The sequence below is a fragment of the Rhizopus delemar genome, genomic scaffold (genome assembly GCF_000149305.1).
Source record: "Rhizopus delemar RA 99-880 supercont3.3 genomic scaffold, whole genome shotgun sequence".
Taxonomy (NCBI): domain Eukaryota; kingdom Fungi; phylum Mucoromycota; class Mucoromycetes; order Mucorales; family Rhizopodaceae; genus Rhizopus; species Rhizopus delemar.
Window position 1 is genome coordinate 3,186,000 of NW_027137829.1, and position 26,768 is coordinate 3,212,767.

Here is a 26,768-nt window from a genome sequence, read left to right on the forward strand (position 1 = left end):
TTAATTTTTTCTATTGCTATTTTTTGTTGGTTTGTGTTTTGAGTTGAGTGTTTTAGAGAAGTTTTTCTTGAAATTTTTAAAGTAAGGTACTGTAGTGACTACCAGATCTTTTAATTAAGATCAAATAAAGGTAAAGATAAAAAAAAATAAAGGGATCAGGAACTTTTTATGAGAAGGTTGCCTGTTTATTGAATAAAATATATAAAATAAAAATGTGAGTAGAACTGTACTGTCCTTTTTCTTCATCTAAATAGTTGGGATATTTATATTGTTAATTTTTTTTTCTTTTTGACTTTTTTCATTTTCTTGACTTTTTCATTTTTTTGACCTTTAACATTTTCTTGACTTTTTTCATTTTTTGACTTCTTTGTTACACCATTTTTTTGACTTCTTTATCACAACATCAACCCTCAAAAAGAAGTTCTTGTGACCTACAAAAACATTTCAGCTGTAAAATAAATAAAAGGGAAAACTTAATCAGTTATCGCAAAAGTATAAAATGGTCATTGGGTGGATTGAACTCGTGACATCAAGATTCAAATGAGCCATATTTCCAATTAAGCTATTTTGTAATTTCTGGAAAAAAGTGGTTTATAAACATCCAATGGACTTCCATAAATATTTTGAAGACCGTTAAACATGTTTAAAAATATTATATGGTGCTTACTATTTTTGAAAATTACCGATGTACCAAATGATACAAAACTAACTGGGAACAAAGGTGCTTCACATAAGAAACGCCCCATTATTCTAGACTAAATCGGGAAATATTCGGAACTTCAAAAATTAAACAGCGCCATTCGATTCTGCTTGCCTTATAACCTTAGTTTCTATTTTTGGATTGTTATTCTAGCTCCGCTATAGCTGTAGATATTATGATTTATCCATCGTGGCCTGAAGTGCCAATCACCCCCAAAAAGCTCTAAAAGAAGAATTTGGAATGTCTGTAAGTGACAGTACGGTACACCGTGTTCTTAAAAAAGCTGGCTTTATAGCATTTGTCAAGCCTCAAAAACCTTTGCTACAGTGGCTACCAAAACCGTTCGCACAAAACATCATGAAACGTCTTCAATGGGCCAAATCGCACCAACATTGGACTGTGGATGACTGGAAACGGATCATATTCTCAGATGAGACTAAAGTAAATCGTTTTGCATCCGATGGAAAGGCCTATGCATGGAAACTACCTAATGAGTAATTGAATTCGCGACATGTACAGCAAACCGTCAAGCATGAGGGTGGTAATATCATGGTCTGGAGCTGCCTTACATGGAAAAGTATTGGATGGATAGCTGATGTTGGTCATCGTATGAATAGCGAAGGCTATCTTGAGGTCTTAAAAGATGATTTACTCAAGACAATGGAAAGTTATGGCTTGGATTCCTCCAAAGTAGTGTTTCAGCAGGACAATGATCCGAAGCATACATCAAAGATAGTGAAAGAATGGATCAACCAGCAGCCATTTGAAGCATTGGAATGGCCTCCTCAGTCCCCGGATTTAAATCCCATAGAGCATATGTGGGCTCATTTAAAGAGAGAGCTATTTCATAGCTATGAGGCACCACCAACTAGTATGCATGAGCTATGGGAGCGAATAGGTCAAACCTGGTATGCCATTTCTAAAGAAGAATGCCAGAAGTACATCGAAAGTATGCCGAAAAGGTGTGCTGCAGTCATTAAAGCAAAAGGTCGTTGGACTAAGTATTGATTTTTTTAAATAAAGTGTGTAAAAATGTTTACTTATAAATGCCGTCAAAACTGGTCGCATGTACCGTCGGACTTTAAGTGCCAATTACTACCAGTATATTGGGTCTACGGTAATGTCTGTGTTACCATATGATTGTCCAGAGTTTGCTCTTTCGAATGATGTATATATTATTGTAATATGCCAAGAAATGAAGTAGAAGGTAGTCTGTATAGGCAAAATATGAAAACACGCGACCAATTTTGACGGCCACTGTAAATAGCCTTGGAATCTTTCTTTAATAAAAGTAATTCGACTTTAGAACTATTGTTCGGTCTCGTTAATTCTTCTTTGTCTATTTTAAATACTTAAAAACACTTCACTCGCGAAGTTCGGCATATGCTGGACCTAGCACAGACCCATTCTCTGACTCTTGGTTACAAGTGGAGTCCACCAAAGTGTGCCGTCCTCAATGCACCTGCTGCTACTTCAAGTCGCTTTGTTCAGCTGTCTCTATGGACAAGATCTTCCCAATGCTGATGAGTTCACTTATCTTGCTGTGCCCTTTGATGGCAAAGGTATCTCTTCTGCTGCTCTTATCAAGCATCGTTCCTCTGGTACTCTTGCTGCCATGGCTCAACTGCATTCCATGGGTTTAAACCGTCAAGGCTTTCCTCTGCTGCTGTCTTCTCGTCTGTTCGCTTCGTTTATACGTCCTAAGCTTGAGTATGGTCTTGCTATTGCTCAGCTTACAAGAAAGGACTATGACGAACTCAATCGTGCTCAAGACCGATGCTTACGAATGCTTGTTGGTGGTCATCGAACGGCCTCAACTGTTATGCTCCGCCATATCTGCAACCTGCCTTCGATGACCTTCCGTGCTGACACTCTGGTTCTGAAGCTCTGCCGTCGTTCTGAGGGTCTACCCGATGATTGTCTCTTGTCTTTGCTTACCCAGTCTGTGCCTGTATCCCATCTGTCTCGTCTCCGTAAGCGCAAAATTGTCCTCGATTGCCCTTCGGATGTCTCGTCATCTTCTCGTCTTGCTCCTTGGCTGCGAAGGTATCGTCAAGACCAGTTCCATAGCTTCTTACAGTCCACCCCCAGGTCCTCATTCGCGCTTGTCGTCCTGTTCTTCGGGTGGATCCCATCCTGTACTTGCCTGCTTCCCGTGCTGACCGGTCTCGTCTTATCAGATGGCGCATGGGTTGGATCCCAGGCAAGCCTGCACCCTGTTCCTGTGGTCTTGGCGATACTTCTCGTTCTCACCTGATGGTCTGTACCTTGGTCCCTTCTGCTCTCTGGTGCTGCTTACCTGTTCCGCCTGCTGGATATGTGGGTCACCACATAATGTCTTGAACTTGCTTCCTGTCTCTGCTTCTGCTCGGTGTCCGCCTTTTTGGTCCGCTCTTTGTCAGATCCTCTGTCATTTTGACAAGATCTGTCATCCCGACATCGAGTACAACTCATCATCTGCTCCAGGTCAAGTCTGGATTGACAAGTCCTCTGCTTCTGATATCGACAATCACTAGTGACAAGCGCTCCGATCCACCCTCTGGCTTCTACCTCCCACTGCCAAACTGATGTATCCATCATTCATAACTCGATATGAAAACAGTATTAAAAAGCGCACATGTAAGATATATCCAATAGATAGGCTACAGGTTAATTCGGATAATCTTCATTAAGGATAAGATGCTGCGTAATTGCACGGTTAAATTATATTAAATCCAGGAACTAAATCACAGTCAGCCGCAGTCAATCATATACGAGTATTCTATGACAAATATAACAATAGAAGAACACGTAACCCTTATCTATTTGTCATCAGCTATATCATACTCATTAATTATTAATCCATGACATGAAATATTATCCGTGTATAAAAAGTATAAATAGAGTACAATTTTCTTATTAAATAAAACATATCTTCATCGAGTCTCGTCCTCTCTTGTTCCTTTTATTCTCTTGGATAAATCAATAGTAATAATAATAAAAGGTATTTGCTTTGAATGATATTTATTTAAAAATAATCAAAAGTATGTCAGAAGTAAGTTTGTCAAAAGTGAGTAAAATAATTGTTTTTATAGTTTTTATGAATTTTATAACATGCTTTAAATTTAAAGCATGTCTTGATTTTAATGCACCTTTTAATTTTTGTGCTTTGCATTAATTTCTATGTACCTTCGGGTCAAAAATGATAGTCTACATGTTTACAACGCAAAAGTTCATTTTCTAACTGGCGTGGTACTGTAACTTGTTAGTACTTGAGAGTTGGCTTGTGTTAAAGTGATGTAGATTTGTTTAAATTGAGGTTTGCAGTCTTGAATGACTTGAATTTAGGTAACTTGATTGAACGTTTAACAGTTCTTTTGATAGAGTAAATTGACTTTGAGTAGTGACCACCAGATCTTTATAGATCAATAAGGTTAAGAGTAAAATTGTTTTATAAAAGATAAAAATAAAAGGGGTCTCTCTTGATTAGTGATAACTTAGTGTGTTAACTCGTAAGAATAAAAAGACTATAAAATTCAACGAGACTCAAAAAGTTATATCTTTATTTAATATTATACTGTCTGGTATTTATACTATTTTCATGGAGGTTTAATTAAATCCTTTTCAAGATACTTTAATTAATTATAACTGTAGATCTAGTGTCAATAAGTTTTAATGTGAAGATCTGTTCCTGGTTATGCAAGTGGACTGTTTTATAATTATTTCTTCAGTAGATCTGATCTTTCATTTATGTTGCATTGCATCAGGAGTTATATTAAAAGCTTGCATTGAGTTAAAGGAGTGGAATTAGTTATGACCGAATAATAGAGAAAAGACTGTAATAAATCTTTGTAAAGCATTCATTACTCTGATTTCTTATAAATTGAATATGAATCATGTTTAAAGTATGTTGGGATACGACACTTAGGTATCAGATCAGAAAGAATAAGTAAAAATAAAAAGAAAAGAAAAGGTTATTGTGATCCAATAAGAAAAGATTGCTTTTTAAGCGTAAGAAGATTTGATTTATTGAATTGGATTGGATTGGATTGGATTGGATTGGATTGGATTGGATTGGATTGGATAATGTTATTTTGTTTAAAATTATTCATCTTATTTATATAAAAATTGGCGTGGCTTATTGTTTGTGTTGTTTGACATCTATGTCGAACGACATCAATGTCGCTGGACATCAAAATTATTCTTGTGGTCAGCATTGTTCTCTTGATCTAAAATTTCATCATTTGTGCAACATTATCTTTAGGGACGGAGTGTCATGTTTTGACATGTCAATAAGATAACAGTCTTATCATTCTAAGCTAAATATTTACAAATGAGTTTGAATAAGAATAGATCCTGATAATTACCAACTGCCCTGAACAGCCAAGTTTCACTTTCATCTCAACAGTTGATTATTTACATCAGTTTATAAAATTTTTCTTATACATGTCAAATCATATCGGTCGTAACTATCTCTTGTCATTTAATCTCAGGACTTGCTCAACTAATACAGTAAGGGACAAAATCAGTCCGTTTTTTGGTTTTTTCGCAATGCCTCTCCGAGAATTACTTTTAGAGCTCCGCTTTGCTGACACTAAATTTGCACGTAAACTAGACAAAAATATTCGTCTAACCTAATTGCTTCTAGCTGCATTTCTTTCGTAGTTATGGCGGAAAAAGTAACTTTCCGTGATTGCTGCTAACGCCTAATTTTGCATTAGGTCCCATATCTCCAGAAGCAGTCACTGGATTGACTTGAAATTTAGTTTGCTATGTCTTATGACGTCAGTGAACGCTTACGCGTTCTCATATTTTAGCTCATTTTATTTTTTTACATTTTTTGTTTTTCCCCATTTACCTCATCTCAGATTAGCCAAACATGCCATGACAGCAAAGAAAGCCGACAAACATGCCCAAATTGAAAACATGTTGAACCACTCCATTCCATGGGATGTAATTAAAAAAAAAGTAGGCTGTGGAAAGTCCATGATTCGAAGAATTTCAAGGAAAACCAAGATACAGTCAAAAAATAGCGCGGGTAGACATCGTTTACTCACACCTAGGGAGGAAACCAAAGCAGCTAGAGATAGAAGACTAGACTTATCTAAAAGCGCAGCTGCTGCCTCCTTTGGCGTTAAAAAACCAGATCGATCAGTCAATCCAAAAACAATTATTCGAACTTTCAAACGCAAAGGTCTAAAATTGGCTAAAAAAAAGACGGCACTTCCACTTAATAATGACAGGCAAAAGGCACGATATGATTGGGCAAAGGCTCATAAAGACTGGTCCGAGACTGATTGGGAACGCGTTGTCTTTTCTGATGAGACAAAGGTCCCAAAAAGAGGGTTTAATGGTCTAGAATATGCTTGGAAAGAGGATAATGCACCTTATCGAGACCATCACTACAAGAAGAAACATGCTTATGAAGGAGGCGGGATCATGCTTTGGAGTTGCATAACTATATATGGAGGGGCTACATGTCCTGGCTACAAAGTAATGTAAATGGTGAGCTATATACATCAGTACTTGAGGAGGAATACAAGGAAACATTGAAGTACTATGGCCTGCAAAGTAGTGACATGATCTTTCAACTAGATAATGTAAGCATCCATTGTGCTTCAGCTCCTTCAAAATGGTTCCAAAAGAACAAGGTTAAGCTCTTGAGTTAGCCAGCATACTCTCCTGACCTTAAACCAATTGAAAATGCATGGGCCATGCTTAAAAAGAGGGAACAGATGACAAGACCACCCCCCTTCCGTGATTGAGGCTGATCAAGCATTTTTTCACCGGGTTCCGAAGCTTTGGTATGATCTAGCAGCTCCAGAGTACTGTAGAAACCTTATTCGCTCCACGCCCCGTCGAGTTCGGGACGTAATCCAGCGTAAGGGCCGTGATACCAAGTACTAATTAAAATTCAAAGAAATAAAAATCCCGTTATTTTCAATATATCTTCTTATAACCTGTCGGAAAATAAAAACTACCAATCCCGACAAATATTGTCAGATTTGTCGAAAAAAGAGGTAAATTTTTCGTCAGCAAAGCGGAGCTCTAAGTATAATTCCCGGCGTGGCATTGCGAAAAAACCAAAAAACGGACTGATTTTGTCCCTTACTGTATAAATAGCCTTGGAATCTTTCTTTAATAAAAGTATTCGACTTTAGAACTATTGTTCGGTCTCGTTAATTCTTCTTTGTTCATATTTTTACACTTAAAACACTTCACGGAGGTCCCTCCTTCGACTGAGTCCATCCTAGGACTGAGTCCTTTCTTCAGCAAAAGTTACACCAACTGCGTCACAACATTAAAAATTGTTCTTGTGATCAGCATTGTTCTCTTGATCCAAAATTTCATCATTTGTGTTACACTATAAAAAGACTATTCGTGATCAAACACGAAACAAACCAAAAAATGGAAATGCTTAGCCCGACGGGGGGGTCGAACCCCCAACCTTGAGATTAAGAGTCTCACGCTCTACCGATTGAGCTAGCCGGGCACCTTTCTTTTGATAGCGTACTGGATATCAGTCGAGTAAACTCAAGTTGAGTTCGCCCACTGCAAATAATATAGAGACTTTGACGTAGATTTTTAACAGACCTGACAATCATAGATCCGTAGATTTTATAATTTTTTTATGAGAAACCATTATATCTTGCTGTATTACACCTTTTTTAATTTTGAAAAAAGATTTAGGTGCGAAAAAAATAAAGAAATTTATCGATATTTTTGTTTTTTTTGTAGGGTAAGTATTCATAAAGTTATTCACGTTTTAAAAAAGTATCTGTTTTTTTTCCAGATGATCTTTTTTTGGAAAGCCTGTTCCTCTCTATCGTTGAAAGACCGATATCTTCTTTTTTTTATTTTTGAGGCAAAATGCGGAAATCAAAAGCAATTTGCGGTTATTTTGTTCAGAAGAATACATATTAGGAAGGTGGTTTGTGATTTTTAGCTTAGATCATTACGAACGTGTTACAGAACATAGAAAAATAATCGTGTTTGGGAAAAAAATGACCTGGTAAAAAAAGACTTCGTAAAAAAAAAAGACTTCGTAAAAAAAAAAGACTTCGTAAAAAAAAAAGACTAAGTTAAAAAAAAAGACGAAGTGAAAAAAAAAAAGAGTCTAGCAATAGAAGGTTCATTGTTCAAATGAAAACAATCATCTAACAACAAGTACACTTCATAGAAATGCAAACTACTTTTACATTATAAAAAAAGAATACGTGTATATTCTAAAAGAATAGAAAAATAAAGAAGCTCTGCTAACATTTTGTTACAAGGCAGTTATAATTAACAAATACATACAAAACGTTTTTGTTTATCAAGTAAATAGATTGTTTTATTATTTTTTATGACAAATATTGTAAAAGAATATATGTTTTTAAGCTTATACTCGTTCATTACTTACTTTATGTTTGCACATGAGTATAATTTGCCATTAGCCATTAGTCATTAGTCATTAGAGATGTGAGCAATGGCAACTTTCTTTACCAAAAATAACTTTTCAGCAATAAACAGCAATATAAGTTTGATATTCTTATAGTTTTATCGTATTGGAAAGAACAACTTTGCCCATGAGTCTCATGTTCGTCATCCGAATGTGTGCCATTAGGAATTCCTAATGTAAGAAAAAAAGAAACCGACATTAGACTTGGTTGCTATTTTTTTTTTATAAACTTACATTTGACCAGAACTTGAGCTTTCTTTTTTATCTTTTGTACCTTGAGCATCTAGTGATAGTCCATGAAACAAAACCAGGGAAAAAAAATGTTACTTTAAGCACCGATTTTGTTTTTTGAAATTTAACCTTTTTTTTTTATCAGACACGTTTTCTCTTTCTACCTATTTTTTTGCTATTTCCAAATTTAAAAACTATAAACAACATGAACAACTTCAACGCCACCAAAATTGCTTGCACCTGTTCTGAATGCAGCAGCCAACCCAATGGATACAGAATGCTTGCAAAGAGAACTGTTAGAACTCATGTTCTTATGGATAGATATAGAAATAGAGATTTTTTTATTTTTCAGTGGAAATACAAACGTTCTAATGTAAAAAAAAAACAAACAATAGAATCGAGAAGAGTATCTGAAGCTAACGACAACGGGGAGGAAACTGTCGAATACTCGTCAGCCATTCCTGAGCCAGTAATTGAGGGTATATTTCAAACAACAAAGTATTTAATATAAGAAAGATTTTATTTATTGAAATATATTTTGCAACTTGTTAGACGGAATGAATGTTGACGAAGAGGAGGGAATGAGTGATGAACAGCAGCTTCGTCACCTTTTGCTGTTGTTCATTGTGCTTTTTCAAGCAAAGCACCTCTCGGTGAAAGCCGGTGAAGACTTGTTGGCCTTTCTTTCCTTTTTTGTCCGTTCTCTTGGCCATAGTATGGAGATTCCAACAAAGATCTCTACTGCCCGTACTATGGTCAATTATTCCAAGGCCACCGATGGTTTGTCCCGTTTTCTTGTTTGCTCTGCTTGTCGAAGCGTTTACACTTCTGGAAGCTTGCATTCTCGCTCCTGTGGATATGTACGCTTCCCTAACAACCCTTATCGACAAGCACAACCATGTGGAAATGCTCTTTTTGTAGGCAGCAGTTTAAAGCCAGTGCTTGAGTATCCCTACAACTCAATTGTTGAGACTTTAAAAAAGTTCTTTATGCGACCCAGCTTTAAACAACAGATTGAGCAATGGAGAAGAAGATCAGTTGATGAAGATGTCATGTTCGACATATATGATGGCAGAGTTTGGAATCAGCTTGTGGATTCAAATGGACAAGTCTTTACCAGCCAGCCAAGATCATTAATGGTATCATTGAATGTGGATTGGTTCCAGCCAAGTGACAATATGAAGCATTCTAGTGGTGCTATTTACCTTGCAATTAACAACTTGCCAAGAAATACGCGCATGAAGTTTTCCAACATCGTTTTGGTAGGTGTTATTCCTGGACCCCACGAACCAAATGATGATCAAATCCAGAACTTTTTAAAGCCATTGGTTGATGAATTGCTTGTATTGTACAATGGTGTTGTAATGCCCACTTACCAAAATCCTAACGGAGAAGTAGTTCGTGTGGCATTAATGTCCATCAACTGTGATATGCCTGCGGCAAGAAAAGTAGCTGGATACATGGGCGCCATGGCTACTAAAGCATGTAACAAGTGCTCAACTGCTTTTGGTCGTTTGTCAACCGGTACCAGGTCTTCAAAGCCAAATTTTTCCGATTTTGATGATGAAAACTGGGTGCAAAGAACGTGGGAGCAGCAAAGAGTTGATGCGTACGACTGGTTGACTGCTACGCACAAGGCACAACAAGAAGAAAAGCAAGCAAGTTCTGGTACAAAATGGAGTGAAGTACACCGACTTCCTTACTTTGACGTGGTGAGATATGTAACTGTCGATCCAATGCATAATTTGTTTCTTGGAACACCAAAAAAAATGATTGAAGTTTGGCAGGATTTTGGTTTGCTTGATTCTACTGATTTTTCAGCAATGGCAACAGAGTCAACTACCATAATCATTCCTCGGCAATACACTAAGCTATCTGAAGGTACGTAATACTGCTAGATTGTGCTTATATATACGCAAAATAAAACTTTATTGTATGATGGGGCAAGATACTTACTTTTTCTTTTTTAAAAAAAAAATAGGAAAAATCTCTGGTGCTTTTGCTAATATGAAATCAGATGAGTGGAGAACTTGGGTTGTTGCGTTGTCACCTTTCCTTCTCAAACAAAGACTGTCAGGTGAACATTTTGTGAACTGGTTGCGGTATGTCGATGCTGTGAAGCTGGTCACTGGCCCTTCCATCACAGTAGAAGACATAGATACAGCACATCTATTGATGAAAAACTTTGGCAAGACCTGTGTCGAGTTGTATGGTGAATCTATGCCCACTCCAAACATGCATATGCATCTTCATTTGAAAGAAAGCTTCCTGGACTTTGGTCCCTCATACTCTTTTTGGCTTTATGGCTTTGAACGTCTTAATGGCGATATGAAAGATATCAACATCAATTTTAAGACTGGATTTGAAACAACTTATGCTACTATGTTCATTCAAAATGTTCACACACAAGATCTAGTATATTCCTTACATTCCTTTATAAATTCAACAAACGAAAACATGCTCCTACTAACCAAATTTATAGAAGAGATAGGTGAGGTTACGAATGACGAGAGTGGTTTAACGCCATTTGATTACTCTCGTTTCATAGACGGACCTAGCTTATTTAATTCGACAATTACTGGTAGTGAGCCTCTGCCACCTACATCCTATCCTTTAAAATTCAATAAGAAGACAGAACTTATATGCCATGAACATTATGACGCTTTAAAAAATTATTATATGAACACCTATGCATCTATGACTACAAACACATACATTGATACCACTATACACTCATTCAAAAAAATCACTTTGCTTGGGCAGCTTTACCAGCCAGCAAGTGATAATTCATTATCATCATCACCATCATCATTCATTCAGGCCATTGTCGACAATCAACTGCGCATTGGTCAAATATCATATTTTTTTACTCATTCATTTGGTAACAACGCTCATTACTTTGCATTTGTCAATTGGTACAGCCATGCGACCCAACATTTTCCCACTTTTGATGGTACTGGCATCCAAGTGTGGAAGAATCAGTATGAACCAGTGTCAAGACTTAGCATACTTCCGATTCATCGCATTTATAATCCTGTTGCTGTCAAGCCATATATCGACAATAATATTCTCACTCTCTCTCTTCCAAGAAAAATTTATATGTAACAATTATGCAAAACTATTCAATCATTTATCATTATCATTATTATTATTTTATATATTTTACTAAAGAATCATTCAATAGACTACTTTTTTTTTAACAAATGTTTATTCAATTTGGTAAGAGACAGCAAAACAAGAAACAAAAAAAAAAGCAAACAAAAAAGTGGATGCCTATGGCATTGGGTTGGCAGCAGCAGAGGAGGAAGGACCAGAAACAGAAGTGGGGAAGCCAAGAGCAGGGGAAGAAAAAGCCCAGGAAGGGTAGTACTCATGATCGAGTTTATCTGGGAACTCCATCTCAACATTTTGCACTCTTCTTCTAATTGTTGGTGGAGCTCCCTTTTTCTTTAGTAATTCTTTGTACCCTTTCTGGAGCTCTTTGTGGAATTCCACTACCTGTAGGCAATTAAGGTATATTAGAAAATGAGATTTATTGATATGTCATACTTACTCTTTCACTTCTGAATGATGGCCGTTTGACAATAAACGTACGGCCATCTTCATCTTCTGGGCCATTCTCCTCATCAGAGGTCCAATCAACCGTCAAGATCTTTTCGGCAAATGGGAACCGTGCTTGGTATGCAGCTGCGTTAGCGTTGTAAGCAACCCTCCTGTTAAGGAGTTTCTATTATAAAGTATTGATGTAAGTATTATAGACATTTTATATTACAATTTTTAAATATCAAGTACTTACTGCATTTACGCGGCTGCGGCAGGCTGACATCGGTGTCGTCACAGCTTTCCCATTTGCCTTATCCACCATGTAATAGAACTTGCTTCTAATCATGGTGAATACTTGCGAATCAGTCAGGCCATTGAAGCGTTGGTGCTTCCTGACTTCATCGTGCAACAGATTTTTTACTTTTCTGTTGGCCTTGTCGGTGATGGACTTGAGCGTATCAAACTTGATGCTACGGCCAACCAAGTATTCACGGTAGTGATCAGCTATGTGATCCTATAATGTAAGTAAAAAAAAAAAGAAAAAAAAAAGAAATAAAGTTATTAAATTGTATTTGCTAATTGATACTTTAATTTTAGACTTACACTACACTGCTTTTTGATCCTGTTGATCTCAGCCATATCAACATACTGCTGCCCTTGCTGTGGCTGTTGAACTGGATGCTTCTGCTGCTGCTGCAGTTGTTGCTGTTGCCACATTTGAGCAAAAAACTGCATTTGAGCAGCCATCATCTCTGGCGTGAGACCAGAGGCTGCTCCGAAGGCCTCTGCACCAGTATGGCTGCCAAAGCTTGCAACAGGAGCAGAAACGAGGACAGGAGCGGACACGGGAATAGGAAAAGGAACAGAAGCAGAAGCAGAAGCGAAAACAGGATCAGGAGCGGGAGCGGGAGCGGGAGCAGAAGAAAGAGAAGAAGAAGGAGAAGGAACAACAGTGGACGATGATCCAGCAATGCCCATGGAAACTCTTGCCCTTTTGGGGGCATTGCTGGGAACGTTGATGGGGGTGGCGACGCGTCTGGACATTTTTTTAGATTAAGTATAAAGAAGGAAAAAAAAAAGAAAAATGTCCTACAATGTTTTTTTTATATTCTTCTGTTTCTTTTGTACTCTCTTTTTTTTAAAGAAAAAAACACTATTTGGGTTGTAGATGTTAAAGTTAACTAAAGAATAAATTTAACAATATATAAACAAGCTTTTTGAATATTTTAATAGCTGCTCTAATTTCAAAAATAGCGATAGAACGAGCTTTCATGGTTATTAGATTTGACTGATACCGAATAGTTGTAACACTAGTAAAATGAGACTATAAAAAAAGTATTTTTTTTCCCTTTTTGTTTTTTTTTTTTTTTTTTTAAAAAAAAAAAAAAAAAAACAATCTTCATAAAAGGTAAGTTCTTCATATTATATATACCATATTCCTGCTCTAACGGTGCTTTTACTTTAGAAAAATCATATCGGTTGCTTTCTTGATGTTTGAAATGGTCTTTATAAAGTCTCTTTCCCAGGATTATCGTTGCTTCCTTTACTTGTTGGTATAAGCTTAACTAGTGTCTTTTTTTCTTTTTTTTTCCTGTTCCATCTAAAGCAAGGTACTATTACTTCTATTACATAACCTATATAGCTAATAATTATCATAGATACATGCTGCTTCCTTTTTTATTTGCTGGTATAAGCTTAGCTAGTCTTCTGGCCTATCTAAAGAAAGGTACTATTACTTCTACTACGTATACTCAATAGCTAATAATTATTATAGATACGTGCTAATTTGCTTTGGCCTTTTACTGTTTCTTTCTCGTCCTTGCTTTGGTTCTTAAGTACTGATGTCTTTTCTTCTTTCGCTTTGAGTGCCTAAGTCCTTGAATCCTTGAATCTTTGAATCCTTGTGTCTTTGCATCCTTGAGCTTGGCCTTTTTTTTTTTTTTTTTTTTCTCATGAGAACCTTTTGAGTTCCACGAGATTAATTGATGTATTTTTAGATTAGATGATGCTTTTTTGGTGACGATAGGTAAGTCAAGTAAGCTTTTAAAACACTACAAGCAAAGAAATACTGTATATTGTTATTATTATTTTATTTAAATAAAAAAACCTATTTTTTATAAACCAAATCCCTATTTTTTTGTGTATATAAAGCAATATTTATTGCAATGTGAATGGTTAATAAAGAAGTATATAAAGCAATATGAGTGGTTTATAAAGAACAAAAAGACAAATAAAGCATTGATTTGAAAAGTATCATTGGTCCCCAATTTTTTTCTGACGTAGAAAAGACTATGAAAAGCAGCTACCAAGATAGACGTTCTCGCACATTAAGGATTAAATCTACTTAGAACTCTGAATTATCTCTCCCGTCAGTATCTGCATTAGCAAAACGCAGAATAAATAATAGAATTATAGGCCCGTAAAGTATGGCTGATATCGTCGTCGGCATAAATATGCATTCAATCACAGATTTTGATATTGTTGAACATAAAAGCATATACCTAACAATTAACGATTCGCAGAGTTTGCACGATTATTTGCAGTGGCCCACACTGGAAGTAATTTGTGATTGTCAACATCTACAGTCAGTTGTTGCATCTAAAAATCAACGTTTTTGACGTCTTTGATTAAATGAAAAAAATTAAATTTCGCTGTATTGGTCATTTTCGAATTTTGAAAAAAGATTCAGGTGCGAAAAAAATAAAGAAATTGAACAATATTTTTGTTTTTTTTGTAGCGTAAGTATTTATAAAGTTATTCATGTTTTAAAAAAATGTCTTTTTTTTCAAATGATCTTTTTTGGAAATCCTGTTCCTCTCTATCGTTGAAAGACCGATATCTTCGTTTTTGTCGTATTTTCCTTATTAAATACTCAAATGTCGTGTGAGATTACTCAAGATCTCCATGTCATATAATTTAAAACTACCTCTATATAACACTACGTGTTATATAGCCATCAGTACTCATAAACAACTTTAGTAATTTACATTGCGCAACTTCGGTTCTTCAATTATTAATTTTATAAAATCAGACGTAGTTTGTATTTAATGAGATCTCTCTCCTGTCTTCACTCAATAAAGAGGTTCAAGAGTCTCATCGATTATCAGTTTCCTGTTTACACTTTATTTTTACTTTTAATCGACTATAAACTACTCACCCAATACCACAGTTTTTTTTATTTTTGAGGGCAAAATGCGGAAATCAAAAGCAATTTGCGATTATTTTGTTCAGAAGAATATATATTAGGAAGGTAGTCTATGATTTTTAGCTTAGGTCATTACAAACGTGTTACAGAACGTAACAAAATAGTCGTGTTTGGGAAAAAAAAAATCTGGTAAAAAAAAGACTAAGTTAAAAAAAAAAAGAAAAGAAAAAAGTATAGCAATAAAAAGTTCATTGTTCAAATGAAAACAGTACTCTAACAACAAATATACTTTATATTTATGCAAATGCTATTACATTATAACAAAAGAATAAAAAAAAATAAAGAAGCTCTGTTAACATTTTGTTACAAGGCAGTTATAATTAACAAATACATACAAAACTCTTTTGTTTATCAAATAAATAGATTGCTTTATTATTCTTTATGACAAATAATATAAAAGAATATATGTTTTTTAAGCTTATACTAGTTCATTACTTACTTTATGTTTGCACATGGGTGTAATTTGCCATTAGCCATTAGCCATTAGAGATGTTAGCAATGACAACTTTCTTTACCAAAAAGAACTTTTTAGCAACAAGCAGTAATATAAGATTGATATTCCTATAGTTTCTTTAAGTTGGAAAGAACAACTTTGCCCATGAGTCTCATGTTAGTCATCCGAATGTGTCCCATTAGGAATTCCTAATGTAAAAAAAAGAAAAAAAAAAAAGAAACCAACATTAGACTTGGTTGTTATTATTTTTTTTTATAAACTTACATTTGAACCGTTGTTGAGCTTTCTTTTTTATCTTTTGTATCCGCAATGTTAAATATGCTCTCTGAAACAAAACAAGGGAAAAAAAAAAAACCAGTTCTTTTGAACACGTAAAATTGTTACTGTTTAAGAACCAACTTCCAAATTTAGTACATTTGCTTTAGTTTTTTTGATCACGCATTTTTTTATATCTTATTCCTTTACTAAATCCTGAATATTTTTTTTTTGAAATGAACGCCACCAACAACAAAGTTAAATGCCAATGCACCAAATGCAGCAACTGTCCTGAAGGATTCAAGTGGATTGCAAAGAAAACCGCTAACACTCATAAGCGCATAGACAAAGTTGGAGAAGGTACAATTTTTTTAAAGAAATGCAGCAAGACTAAAGTGCAATTAAAATAGTTTTGAGACAAAGAAGATTTGAAAACACCTTCGAGCAACCCACCACGTCTACCGAAAGAAGCACGTTTGAAGGTATATTTATAAATCCACCCCTTTTTTTTTATTAAACAAATTTAGAATTCGACATTGATGCTGACATGGATGTCGACATGGACGAAGAAATGACCAACGACCAACAACTGGCGTATCTCCTGGTCCTTTACCTTGTGCTTTTCCAAGCAAAGTACCTTTCAGTTGAAGCCGGTGAAGACTTGTTGGCCTTTCTTTCCTTTTTCGTTCGTGCTCTTGGCCATGGCATGGAGATTCCTACAAAGATCTCCACTGCTCGTACCATGGTCAATTATTCCTCTGCCAGTAGTGGTGTCTCCCGTTTCCTTGTCTGTTCTCTTTGCAGAAGTGTGTACGACACAGGGAGTTTGCATACTCGACAATGCCCTTTTGTTAGGTTTGCAAACAACCCACACAGACAAGAGCGCCCATGTGGTAATTCACTTTTTGTTGGCAGCAGCCTGAAGCCCGTCCTTGAGTTCCCGTACAACTCAATTGTGGAAATGTTGAAGAAGTTCTTTGTCCGTCCGAACTTTGAAACAGAGATTGAACAGTGGAGAGGTCGATATGTGGAGGAAGGTGTGTTGTATGACATCTATGATGGTCGAGTCTGGAATGAGATGGTCGACTCAGTTGGGGAGCCATTTGTGAGTAAAAGACGATTATTAATGGTGTCATTGAACGTTGATTGGTTTCAACCTAGTGATGGTATGCACTACTCTTGTGGTGGTGTATATCTGTTTAGGATAGGGGGTTTTAGGTAAAAGTAGTATAACAACAAAGATAAAGAAATACTGTTAGAACTTGGTATCTCTTTATTAAGTTAAGATAACTAAGATTGAATCTGATAAATTCTACATGTAAAAAGTGAGAGTATTTATAGACATGATACGGATAAAGAATTAGGACAGATTTATGATCAATTCGACAGAATAGATGATTACTATTTCTAATTATTAGTTTAGCCTGTTCCTAGCTTGTATTGTCAATTATGCTATTGGGATGGTTTCAGGTAGCTCTGGGCGTAGGACTATTTAGGAGACGGTACGGATGAATATAAAATCCTCTAGTTCCGTGATTGGATATTATGGCTAATAATATCTCAGTTAGGATAAAGGTTTACATGACTTAATGATGATCCGGTAAGTAATTGTCATTCCTTATTCAACATGCTCATATCATCAATAAACTATATTACAACCATGCCATATTATTTGACTATGTGAAGTTAATATGAATAAAGCTTAATATAAAAATCTAATCAAAGTCTTTTATTGATCTGTTCTGGGAATAATGTTATAAATGATTCCAAGTTATGTCAACATACTATTCAGGATCATATTTGATTCCTTTTACTAAAATAAAGTGACTATAATCTTATGTATCCTTAACAATATCTCACGATTAACAACCTTCCAAGGAGTTCTAGGATGAAGGTTTCCAACATCATCCTGGTTGGTATGATTCCTGGGCCTGGCGAGCCCACGGATGACCAGCTCCAAAACTTTTTGCGACCAATGATTGCAGAGCTGAATACCTTGTACGGAGGTATGATGATGCCAACGTACCAGAACAGAAACGGTAAAATGGTACGTGTTGCTTTGATGTCCGTTAACTGTGATATACCAGCAGCTCGCAAAGTAGCTGGGTTCATGGGTCAATCCGCGCACAAAGCCTGTAACAAATGTTCCACTGTGTTTTCGCGAATCAGTGCTGGTGCAAATTCAGCGAAGCCAGATTTTTCTGACTTTGACGATGAGCATTGGATTCTGCGAAACAATACCCAGCAGCGCCAAGAAGCATATGCTTCGCTAAATGCTACTCAAATTACGCAACAGCGAACCCTGCAGACGGACACAGGAAGTAAATGGAGTGAACTTCATCTACTAGAGTATTTTGATGTCGTGAGATTGACAACCGTTGATCCCATGCACAATTTATTTCTAGGTACGCCAAAAAGAATGGTTGAAGTTTGGGTAGATCACGGGCTTCTTACAACAGCTGATTTCAAAGCCATGGCTGATGAATCAGCTTCAATTGCTATCCCATCACAGTACTGTAAAATCTCTAAAGGTATACAAGTATAAAAGAATTTGTACTATTATGAATCTGAACACTAATTTTTTTGTTATAAAAAAAAAAAAAAAAAAAAAAAAAAAAAAAAAAAAAAAACGAAAAAGGCAAGATTGAAAGTACGTTTAGCAATGTGAAGGCTGATGAGTGGAGAACGTGGTGTGTTGTGCTTTCGCCTTTTCTCTTAAAGCAAAGATTAATCGGTGAACATTTCATCAATTGGATCAGATATGTAGAAGCAGTAAGGTTGGTGACTGGTCCTTTAATCACAGCAGATGAAATTCAGACAGCACACTCCTTATTTAAAGAATTCGGCAAGACCTGTGTTCAACTCTATGGAAAAACATGTATAACACCTAATATGCATATGCACATGCATTTGAAAGAATGCTTTTTGGACTTTGGTCCCTCCTATGCCTTTTGGCTTTATGGTTTTGAACGATTGAATGGTGATGTCAAAAAGATAAATATCAATTACAAGACAGGCTTCGAAACCACCTATGTCACTATGCTTACTCAAACCATTCATACGCAAGATATAATACATTCATTACCTACATTCATTAACAACAACGATCAAGGCATGCTCCTACTGATCAACTTCATAAAGGAAATAGGCGAGGTTACGAATGACGAGAGTGGTTTAACGCCATTTGATTACTCTCAGTTCATAGACGGGCCAAGTCTATTTAACCTGACGATTACTGGTAGTGAGCCTCTGCCACCACAAGCCCTTCCTTCAAAAATTAACAACAAACAAGAACTTTTATGCCCTGAACACTATGAAGCCTTACAAACTTTTTATATGGATATCTATGAAATACCTATTATAAATACAACCAGTACAACTATAAAATCATTCAAAAAAATTAACTTGCTTGGACAACACTACCAACAGTCAGACAATCATTCATCATCATCATGCATTCAAGCCTTTATGAACAATCAATTACGTATTGGTCAAATATCATACTTTTTCAGTCATTCATTTAACAACTCAACTCATTATTTTGCATTCATCAATTGGTACAGCCATGCGACTCAACATTTTCCCACCTTCGATGGTACTGGCATCCAAGTGTGGAAGAACCAATTTGATCCAGTTTCAAGCAACAGCATACTTCCAATTTATAGAATCTTCAATCCTGTTGCTGTATGCCCATATATCGATAATCACCTTCTTACTCTCGCTCTGCCAAGACGAATTTATATGTAACAACTATGCTAAATTATTCAAACCTTCTTTTATTACTATTATTATTATTTATTTTATTATATATTTTACTAAAGAATCATTTATTAGACTATTATTGTTATTTGTTTTTTTTTTAAAAAAAGATTTTATTCAATTTGCAGAGACAACAAAAGAGGCAGCAAAAAAAAAAAAAGGAAAAGAGAAAGTAAACGCTTACTGCATGGGATTAGCAGCAGCAGAAGAGGAAGAGCCAGAGACCTTAGCCGAAAAGCCAAGGCCAGGGGAAGAAAATGCCCAAGAGGGATAATCCTCATGGTCAAGGTTTGTAGGGAACTCCTTGTCGAAGTATTCCACCACCCTTCTTGTTCTATTGATGGTGCCTTTTTTCGACAAGGAATTCCTCCATGCTGTTCTTCAAAAAGCATGGAATTCGTCTACCTGTAGATTAAGTAAAGGTATATTAGAAAATAAACACCATTACAAAAATATTACTTACTGCTTTGCTTCGAAAGAGTGGTCTTTTTACTACAAACACAGGACCATGTTCATCCTCAGGACCATGTTCATCCTCAGGACCATCTTCTTCCTCTGACGTCCAATCGGTCATCAGAATTTGTTTTCCAAAAGGAAAACGAGCTTCAAATTCCTCAGGGGCCGCATTGTAAGCATTTCGCCTCATGGCGAGCTTCTAATGTAAAAAAGTAATGTACAGTAGGTCACAAAACTGCTGCAAGGAATCCATTTTTCTTGGTTTTTGTAGCGCACATCCTGTTACAATGGCACAAACTGCCTCTGTTCCCACATAGTAAATCTTCTACATGTCTTGAAGAATCCGAAAGAGTTTATACCTTATTGGATAAGTATTGAAGGAGGTATGAGGCGCGCAATTTGAAAATTTGAAAAAATGAAAATTTGAACGGAATGGACTTATTTATTAATATTTAGTTGGTCCTACTTTTCTATTAATAATCTCTTGAGTTCTTTCCGGAATGTTATCTACATGTCCTTGGCAAAGATCTTTATGGAAGTCATTTCATATTTCATCAACTCGTTCCCAAAACACATCCGTGTTCTTTGCTCTATGTTCGTAATAGTTGAGTTTCAACTTCAATTGATGTCCTACGTGCTCGATTGAATTTAAGTCGGGGATCTAAGCTGGCCAATAGTTAACATAGCTCTCTTGGTGACTACATAACTAGGCTATTGTAGATTATGCCTTGTGCTTTGTGTTATTATCATGCTAAAACTAAATGTTGGACCAGTCGAAATTGTACTACTTCATAGTATCACGAAGCGTAGTGTTCAAAATATGCTGGTAAACACCCGAGTTCAAGTTTCCATCGTAAATTTAGCAAGCATATCCTGGTCCTTCAGAGATTATACAACCCCAGGGCATCATTTTGCTAGCTCCGTGATTGATTGCAAAATCCAGGTCATGATGTTGAAGAAGGTCACTTGGCCTTTTCCGATAGTGATCATCACCATCAAAGCCCTATACGTCGATCTTGGTTTCATTAAAGTAAACGATTTGTTGTTAGTCAACCATTGCCCAATCCTGATGCTCCTTCTTCCATTTTAACTGATGCTACGTATGCACTTTTGTCTGAAATGGCTTCTTTTTTTCTATCAGAAAATGGAACTCCATTGATTTCAGTACGTTAATTTCTGACTGGTATGAGATATCATAGCCAAATCCAACCAGCTCCCGGTACACCTCTTTAGAAGCCTTTAGAACCCATTCCATGACTTTTCTTTTGATTAACCGCTTCGTCACTTTGGAGACTACTGTAGGTCTACCACCTGTGTTTACTGTCCTACTTGAAAACAGCCGTCTAGAGTATCTACTAACAGTTGATTAATGTAATCCAGGCTCCTTGGAAATATCATACATTGATGTGGATGCGGTCAATGCCTGTTTGTGATCGTTTATTTTCTCCTCTGACAGCCGTTTAGGCATGCGATTGACGATAGGGTAAAAAAGAGAAATAATTTAAATAAGGGAATATAAAATTTAAAATAAAGGAATTGTAAGCGCTTTTATATACTGGCATCATTCTAATCATGTCAAGAATGTGAAAAATTATGATAGCAACCGGTTGGGTCGTATTAAAATTCGTCATTTAAAACATATGTGTGTTGTAAGCATAGTTATTTTTATAAGATATCAGTTGTATTAAAATAAATAACGATACACAAAAGATTAAACTATGATTGAACAATTCCACACTTTTCCAAATTTAGAACAATAAGATCAGTATTTGTCATCCTAGCGAGTCTAATTAATTGTCAACCCCAAAAGTAATTAGATCAAAGTTAATTGACTGGTTATTATTTCTATTGTTCAACTTCAGATGCATATATTAGAACATCGACAAGCTTTAGCTTAATCATTGGTTCTTCAGCACGACATCGTTGCCGAGTCTATACCTTTTATATCTACGCTCACAAAGAATATAAATAGATGCCAACTTTTTATCCATTAAACGGGGCTCTTTGGCAATATAAAGAAATCTGCAATAAAGAAGGATTTTAATTTTATATTGCTGCTATTGTTTTTTTGTTTAATTTTTTTATTTAATCTTACGATTAAAACAAACACCATCTCATATCCAGGAGTATTTGGGATTCGAGTTCAACACCAAGAAGATGACAATCAGAGTTCCAAACTTGAAGATCAACAAACTGATGCAACGAATCAAGCAGGTGATGACACCCACAGTAAGGACATGTCAATGGATGGCGGGTCTAATAGGCAAGATAACAGCGATGATTCCAGCAGTAGGAGAGGCGTTATTGCACATACAGTGGCCGTCAAAACTGGTCGCATGTTTTCATATTTTGCCTATACGCACTATCTTCTTCTTCATTTCTTTGTCTATAGCAATGAAATATAGTTCATTCGAAAGAGCAAACTCTGGACAATTATATGGTAACACAGACATCACTGTAGAGCCAGTATACTGGTAGTAATTGGCACTTAAAGTCCGACGGTACATGCGACCAGTTTTGACGGCGTTTGTAAGTAACATAATATAGTCACAAAAATGTGGCTTAATTGCAATTTTTTCATATTTTTTTCTTCTCTTTCTTCTTTCATCGTAATATTATTTACATGTAAGTGTTTTTTTGTTAAATTGCAGCACTCCATTAAGACATTATACCATTGCAGATCCGACATGCGTGCAATTTCAAATGACAAAGCAAACAACATCTACTCATTGCTGAGATCCAAGAAGTCAAACAGCAAAATAGCAAAACAAGTTGGTGTTAGTCGTACCACTGTTCAGAAGTACTGCTCATCTCTTAAGATGAGTGGAAATGTTGATGAAGGTGGTCGCCCATCTCTAATTAGCCAACGCATGGTGAACTACATCCGGAGATTAGTCACCTTAGGAAAAAAAAATAACGCTGTAGAGATCCAAAAAGCTCTAAAAGAAGAATTTGGAATGTCAGTAAGTGACAGTACCGTACGCCGCGTTCTTAAAAAAGCTGGCTTTATAGCGTTTGTCAAGCCTCAAAAACCTTTGCTACGCATCCAAAACATCGTGAAACGCCTTCAGTGGGCCAAATCGCACCAACATTGGACTGTGGACGACTGGAAACGAGTCATATTCTCAGATGAGACTAAAGTAAATCGTTTTGTATCCGATGGAAAGGCCTATGCATGGAAACTACCTCATGAGGAATTGAACTCGCGACATGTACAGTAAACCGTCAAGCATGGGGGTGGTAATATCATGGTCTGGAGCTGCCTTACATGGGAAGGTGTTGGATGGATAGTTGATGTTGGTCATCGTATGAATAGTGAAGGCTATCTTGAGGTCTTAAAAGATGATTTACTCAAGACAATGGAAAGTTATGGCTTGGATTCCTCCAAAGTAGTGTTTCAGCAGGACAACGATCCAAAGCATACATCAAAGATAGTGAAAGAATGGATCAACCAGCAGCCATTTGAAGCATTGGAATGGCCTCCTCAATCACCAGACCTAAATCCCATAGAGCATATGTGGGCTCATTTAAAGAGAGAGCTATTTCATAGCTATGAGGCACCACCAACTAGTATGCATGAGCTATGGGAGCGTATAGGTCAGACCTGGTATGCCATTTCCAAAGAAGAATGCCAAAAATACATCGAAAGTATGCCGAAAAGGTGTGCTGCAGTTATTAAAACAAAAGGTCGTTGGACTAAATATTAATTTTTTTAAATAAAGTGTGTAAAAATGTTGACTTATTAATGCCGTCAAAAATGGTCGCATGTACCGTCGGACTTTAAGTGCCAATTACTACCAGTATACTGGCTCTACAGTGATGTCTGTGCTACCATATAATTGTCCAGAGTTTGCTCTTTCGAATGAACTATATTTCATTGCTATAGACAAAGAAATGAAGAAGAAGATAGTGCGTATAGGCAAAATATGAAAACATGCGACCAGCTTTGACGGCCACTGTACGTCATATCCAGAGAAGTTTGTCGAGAAGTTTGTCGACACAGGCGTACAATTGGGAAGGTCCTTGTTATCTGGATCAACAAGCGGTGGAGGAATTACAATGGCGGAAGACATTTCTAACCAAGAAGAATGGCCTACCAATACAGAGGATTGTGATGTATCCATCATTCATAACTCGATATGAAAACAGTATTAATAAGCTACATGATAAGATGCTGCGTAATTGCACGGTTAAACTATATTAAATCCAGGAACTAAATCACAGTCAGCCGCAGTCAATCATATACGAATATTCTATGACAAATATAACAATAGAAGAACACGTAACCCTTATCTATTTGTCATCAGCTATATCATACTCATTAATTATTAATCCATGACATGAAATATTATCCGTGTATAAAAAGTATAAATAGAGTACAATTTTCTTATTAAATAAAACAATCTCTTTATCGAGTCTCGTCCTCTCTTGTTCCTTTTTATTCTTGGATAAATCAGATTGCCTTGAAAAAACCTCAAATAACCATCACGACGGACAGTTCCGACACGGATTGGGGAGTAAACTCACCGATCATACAGACGTATGGATTCTGGACGAAGGAAGAAGCACAAATGTCAATAAACGTAAGAGAACTACAGAGTATCCTGTTTGCGCTGAAGTTACACGCAGAAAGATTCCGAAACTCCACCATCAAGATTCTGACGGACAACAAGACGTCCATCAAATATACAACCAAGGCTGGTGGCACAGCACAGAACACTTACAGAATATAGCAGTACAGATCCAGGATGTGTACAACAGCTACAACCTCCAAGTAATATACCAACATATCAAGGGGATCAACAATGTGGAAGCGGACAGATTATCCCGAATCAAGAAACCTCTATACGAAAGCACGATTCCAAGAAAATTTTTCAAGACCATCATGGAAAGATAGGGACCTCTAACCATCGACATGTTTGCTACCAGGCAGAATACACAACTATCAACTTACTGGAGTCAGCGACCAGACCCACAAGCAGCAGCAACGGATGCATTCTTACAACATTGGCCAATGGCGGGACTATATGCTTACCCTCCGTGGAAACTGATTCCACCAGTACTGCAAATGATAAAAAGGAAGAAAATCAAGAGAATACAGTGCGTTGCAAAACCCGGACATAAAACTCTTTACATGGGATAGATCGTCGAATATTAGTAGCATTGACGTAATTTAACTACTGTTAGATAGAGAAATTTATCTTATGCTAAACTGTGCCTTGAAAAGACGTCATGCATTAGTCATGTATAGCATGATTTGCCATAGACTAATATAGTACATTTACGTCAAAGTGGTTATTCATCTTTTATTCATCATTACATCACAGGAATTAAGTGTTGTGAAATGAACATTACATCATCTTGTAGCCCTAATCCCAGCCTGTAAGATGTATATTAAGTTACTGTAATTTCTTACATTTTAAAAATATTTCTCACTACGTAACTTTTCCTACTCTCAATTTTTTAAAATGCCTCGCAGAATTAGCTTTAGTAAGCTTGACAGCGTCAAACTCTACATACATAACAACGAAGCCACGTCAATTATTGCTGCAAAAACTGGGGTCTTTGATCGTACTGTGCGTCTCTTAAAGGCTACCTTAAAACCAGACAATATCCGACCTAAGGGCGGAAGACCAAAATATACTCAAAATCTCCGCACCAATACCCTTCGTTTAAAGCTCAGATCTGGTACCTTAAAGTCTATTGCTGATGTATGTTCTTATTTGAAGTCAATTGGATGTTCGGTGAGCAAATGGCAAGCAAAAAAGTTGATGAACGTGTTGTATAATGGTTTAAATAATAAAGGAAAAGGTAAAAACAAAGATCAAGAAACAGTTTGGGTACTTTTTGAGACTGATCTTTATTTCAGTTCAAGTTAAAGTAAAAATTATTCTAATTGAAGGCAGGTATTTATATCTTATTGAGTGAGTGGCTTGATATCTTCTATTGTTATCGTTCTTCTAATATTCAGGTACTTTAGCAAGTGTTATCTATAATTATGATTATGAAAACTTTTCATTTGTTCTTTTGTATGTCTGTCATAGATTATCTTTTATTCTGGGAATTCCTCACTGATTTGAATAACGTTATTTTACGCGTTATTTCAATTATGTGAAAGATTAGCAATATTCCTGACATTGGATTGGATTTGGTTATTTTAGTTGATACTTCTTCTTATCAAAGAACTCTCATGAATACAATACATATTCTAAAAGAACATGTTTAATTGGAACTGATTGTATGATCTTATTTAAATAAACTTATATTTTATTTTATTTTAATTATGATCTTGTATTAAGACTTATATTTATTAATGTCAACTACAATCAGTTACTGTTCTACAACATAATCCCCTCCCAGGTATGATTAATACCGTTTAGATCTTTTACGTCTACCTTGGCTCTTATTCTTCTCATCAATTGTTGTGGAAGAGTAGCTGGTTTCTTTTTGTTTAGGATAGGGGAGTTTTAGGTAAAAGTAGTATAACAACAAAGATAAAGAAATACTGTTAGAACCTGGTATCTCTTTATTAAGTTAAGATAACTAAGATTGAATCTGATAAATTCTACATGTAAAAAGTGAGAGTATTTATAGACATGATACGGATAAAGAATTAGGACAGATTTATGGTCAATTTGACAGAATAGATGATTACTATTTCTAATTATTAGTTTAGCCTGTTCCTAGCTTGTATTGTCAATTATGCTATTGGGATGGTTTCAGATAACTCTGGACGTAGGACTAT

General features: G+C 36.1%; 13 protein-coding genes and 1 non-coding gene across 14 annotated transcripts; 9 read left to right on the forward strand and 5 right to left on the reverse strand.

Annotated features, from left to right (window-relative positions):
* Positions 1–940: 940 nt before the first annotated feature.
* Positions 941–1,708, forward strand: RO3G_05421 (uncharacterized protein; the record flags this gene model as incomplete). The annotated part of the gene is made up of 2 exons (XM_067660011.1): positions 941–1,141; positions 1,220–1,708. 2 exons carry the CDS (start codon positions 941–943, stop codon positions 1,706–1,708), a joined length of 690 nt encoding a protein of 229 aa, XP_067516112.1.
* A 448-nt stretch (positions 1,709–2,156) lies between these two features.
* Positions 2,157–3,043, forward strand: RO3G_05422 (uncharacterized protein; the record flags this gene model as incomplete). Its single annotated transcript, XM_067660012.1, has 2 exons — positions 2,157–2,673; positions 2,781–3,043. 2 exons carry the CDS (start codon positions 2,157–2,159, stop codon positions 3,041–3,043), a joined length of 780 nt encoding a protein of 259 aa, XP_067516113.1.
* Positions 3,044–6,156: 3,113 nt separating this feature from the next.
* Positions 6,157–6,348, forward strand: RO3G_05423 (uncharacterized protein; the record flags this gene model as incomplete). The annotated part of the gene is made up of 1 exon (XM_067660013.1): positions 6,157–6,348. The coding sequence occupies one exon, from the start codon at positions 6,157–6,159 to the stop codon at positions 6,346–6,348; it is 192 nt and encodes a 63-aa protein (XP_067516114.1).
* A 751-nt stretch (positions 6,349–7,099) lies between these two features.
* On the reverse strand, positions 7,100–7,172 carry RO3G_19058. Its single transcript has one exon. It is a non-coding gene; the product is annotated as a tRNA-Lys (tRNA).
* A 1,760-nt stretch (positions 7,173–8,932) lies between these two features.
* RO3G_05424 (uncharacterized protein) lies at positions 8,933–11,456 on the forward strand (the record flags this gene model as incomplete). Its single annotated transcript, XM_067660014.1, has 2 exons — positions 8,933–10,232; positions 10,333–11,456. 2 exons carry the CDS (start codon positions 8,933–8,935, stop codon positions 11,454–11,456), a joined length of 2,424 nt encoding a protein of 807 aa, XP_067516115.1.
* Positions 11,457–11,883: 427 nt separating this feature from the next.
* On the reverse strand, positions 11,884–12,938 carry RO3G_05425 (uncharacterized protein; the record flags this gene model as incomplete). The annotated part of the gene is made up of 3 exons (XM_067660015.1): positions 11,884–12,078; positions 12,148–12,408; positions 12,498–12,938. The coding sequence occupies 3 exons, from the start codon at positions 12,936–12,938 to the stop codon at positions 11,884–11,886; spliced, it is 897 nt and encodes a 298-aa protein (XP_067516116.1).
* Positions 12,939–16,367: 3,429 nt separating this feature from the next.
* RO3G_05426 (uncharacterized protein) lies at positions 16,368–17,030 on the forward strand (the record flags this gene model as incomplete). Its single annotated transcript, XM_067660016.1, has 1 exon — positions 16,368–17,030. One exon carries the CDS (start codon positions 16,368–16,370, stop codon positions 17,028–17,030), a length of 663 nt encoding a protein of 220 aa, XP_067516117.1.
* A 666-nt stretch (positions 17,031–17,696) lies between these two features.
* RO3G_05427 (uncharacterized protein) lies at positions 17,697–19,555 on the forward strand (the record flags this gene model as incomplete). Its single annotated transcript, XM_067660017.1, has 3 exons — positions 17,697–18,129; positions 18,214–18,347; positions 18,530–19,555. 3 exons carry the CDS (start codon positions 17,697–17,699, stop codon positions 19,553–19,555), a joined length of 1,593 nt encoding a protein of 530 aa, XP_067516118.1.
* A 32-nt stretch (positions 19,556–19,587) lies between these two features.
* On the reverse strand, positions 19,588–20,213 carry RO3G_05428 (uncharacterized protein; the record flags this gene model as incomplete). Its single annotated transcript, XM_067660018.1, has 4 exons — positions 19,588–19,590; positions 19,625–19,643; positions 19,752–19,870; positions 20,031–20,213. 4 exons carry the CDS (start codon positions 20,211–20,213, stop codon positions 19,588–19,590), a joined length of 324 nt encoding a protein of 107 aa, XP_067516119.1.
* Positions 20,214–20,310: 97 nt separating this feature from the next.
* On the forward strand, positions 20,311–20,669 carry RO3G_05429 (uncharacterized protein; the record flags this gene model as incomplete). Its single annotated transcript, XM_067660019.1, has 2 exons — positions 20,311–20,339; positions 20,480–20,669. The coding sequence occupies 2 exons, from the start codon at positions 20,311–20,313 to the stop codon at positions 20,667–20,669; spliced, it is 219 nt and encodes a 72-aa protein (XP_067516120.1).
* A 213-nt stretch (positions 20,670–20,882) lies between these two features.
* Positions 20,883–21,278, reverse strand: RO3G_05430 (uncharacterized protein; the record flags this gene model as incomplete). Its single annotated transcript, XM_067660020.1, has 2 exons — positions 20,883–21,026; positions 21,192–21,278. The coding sequence occupies 2 exons, from the start codon at positions 21,276–21,278 to the stop codon at positions 20,883–20,885; spliced, it is 231 nt and encodes a 76-aa protein (XP_067516121.1).
* Positions 21,279–22,710: 1,432 nt separating this feature from the next.
* On the forward strand, positions 22,711–23,730 carry RO3G_05431 (uncharacterized protein; the record flags this gene model as incomplete). Its single annotated transcript, XM_067660021.1, has 2 exons — positions 22,711–23,240; positions 23,283–23,730. 2 exons carry the CDS (start codon positions 22,711–22,713, stop codon positions 23,728–23,730), a joined length of 978 nt encoding a protein of 325 aa, XP_067516122.1.
* A 912-nt stretch (positions 23,731–24,642) lies between these two features.
* On the reverse strand, positions 24,643–24,940 carry RO3G_05432 (uncharacterized protein; the record flags this gene model as incomplete). Its single annotated transcript, XM_067660022.1, has 2 exons — positions 24,643–24,742; positions 24,807–24,940. 2 exons carry the CDS (start codon positions 24,938–24,940, stop codon positions 24,643–24,645), a joined length of 234 nt encoding a protein of 77 aa, XP_067516123.1.
* A 551-nt stretch (positions 24,941–25,491) lies between these two features.
* Positions 25,492–25,907, forward strand: RO3G_05433 (uncharacterized protein; the record flags this gene model as incomplete). Its single annotated transcript, XM_067660023.1, has 2 exons — positions 25,492–25,734; positions 25,893–25,907. 2 exons carry the CDS (start codon positions 25,492–25,494, stop codon positions 25,905–25,907), a joined length of 258 nt encoding a protein of 85 aa, XP_067516124.1.
* Positions 25,908–26,768: the final 861 nt, after the last annotated feature.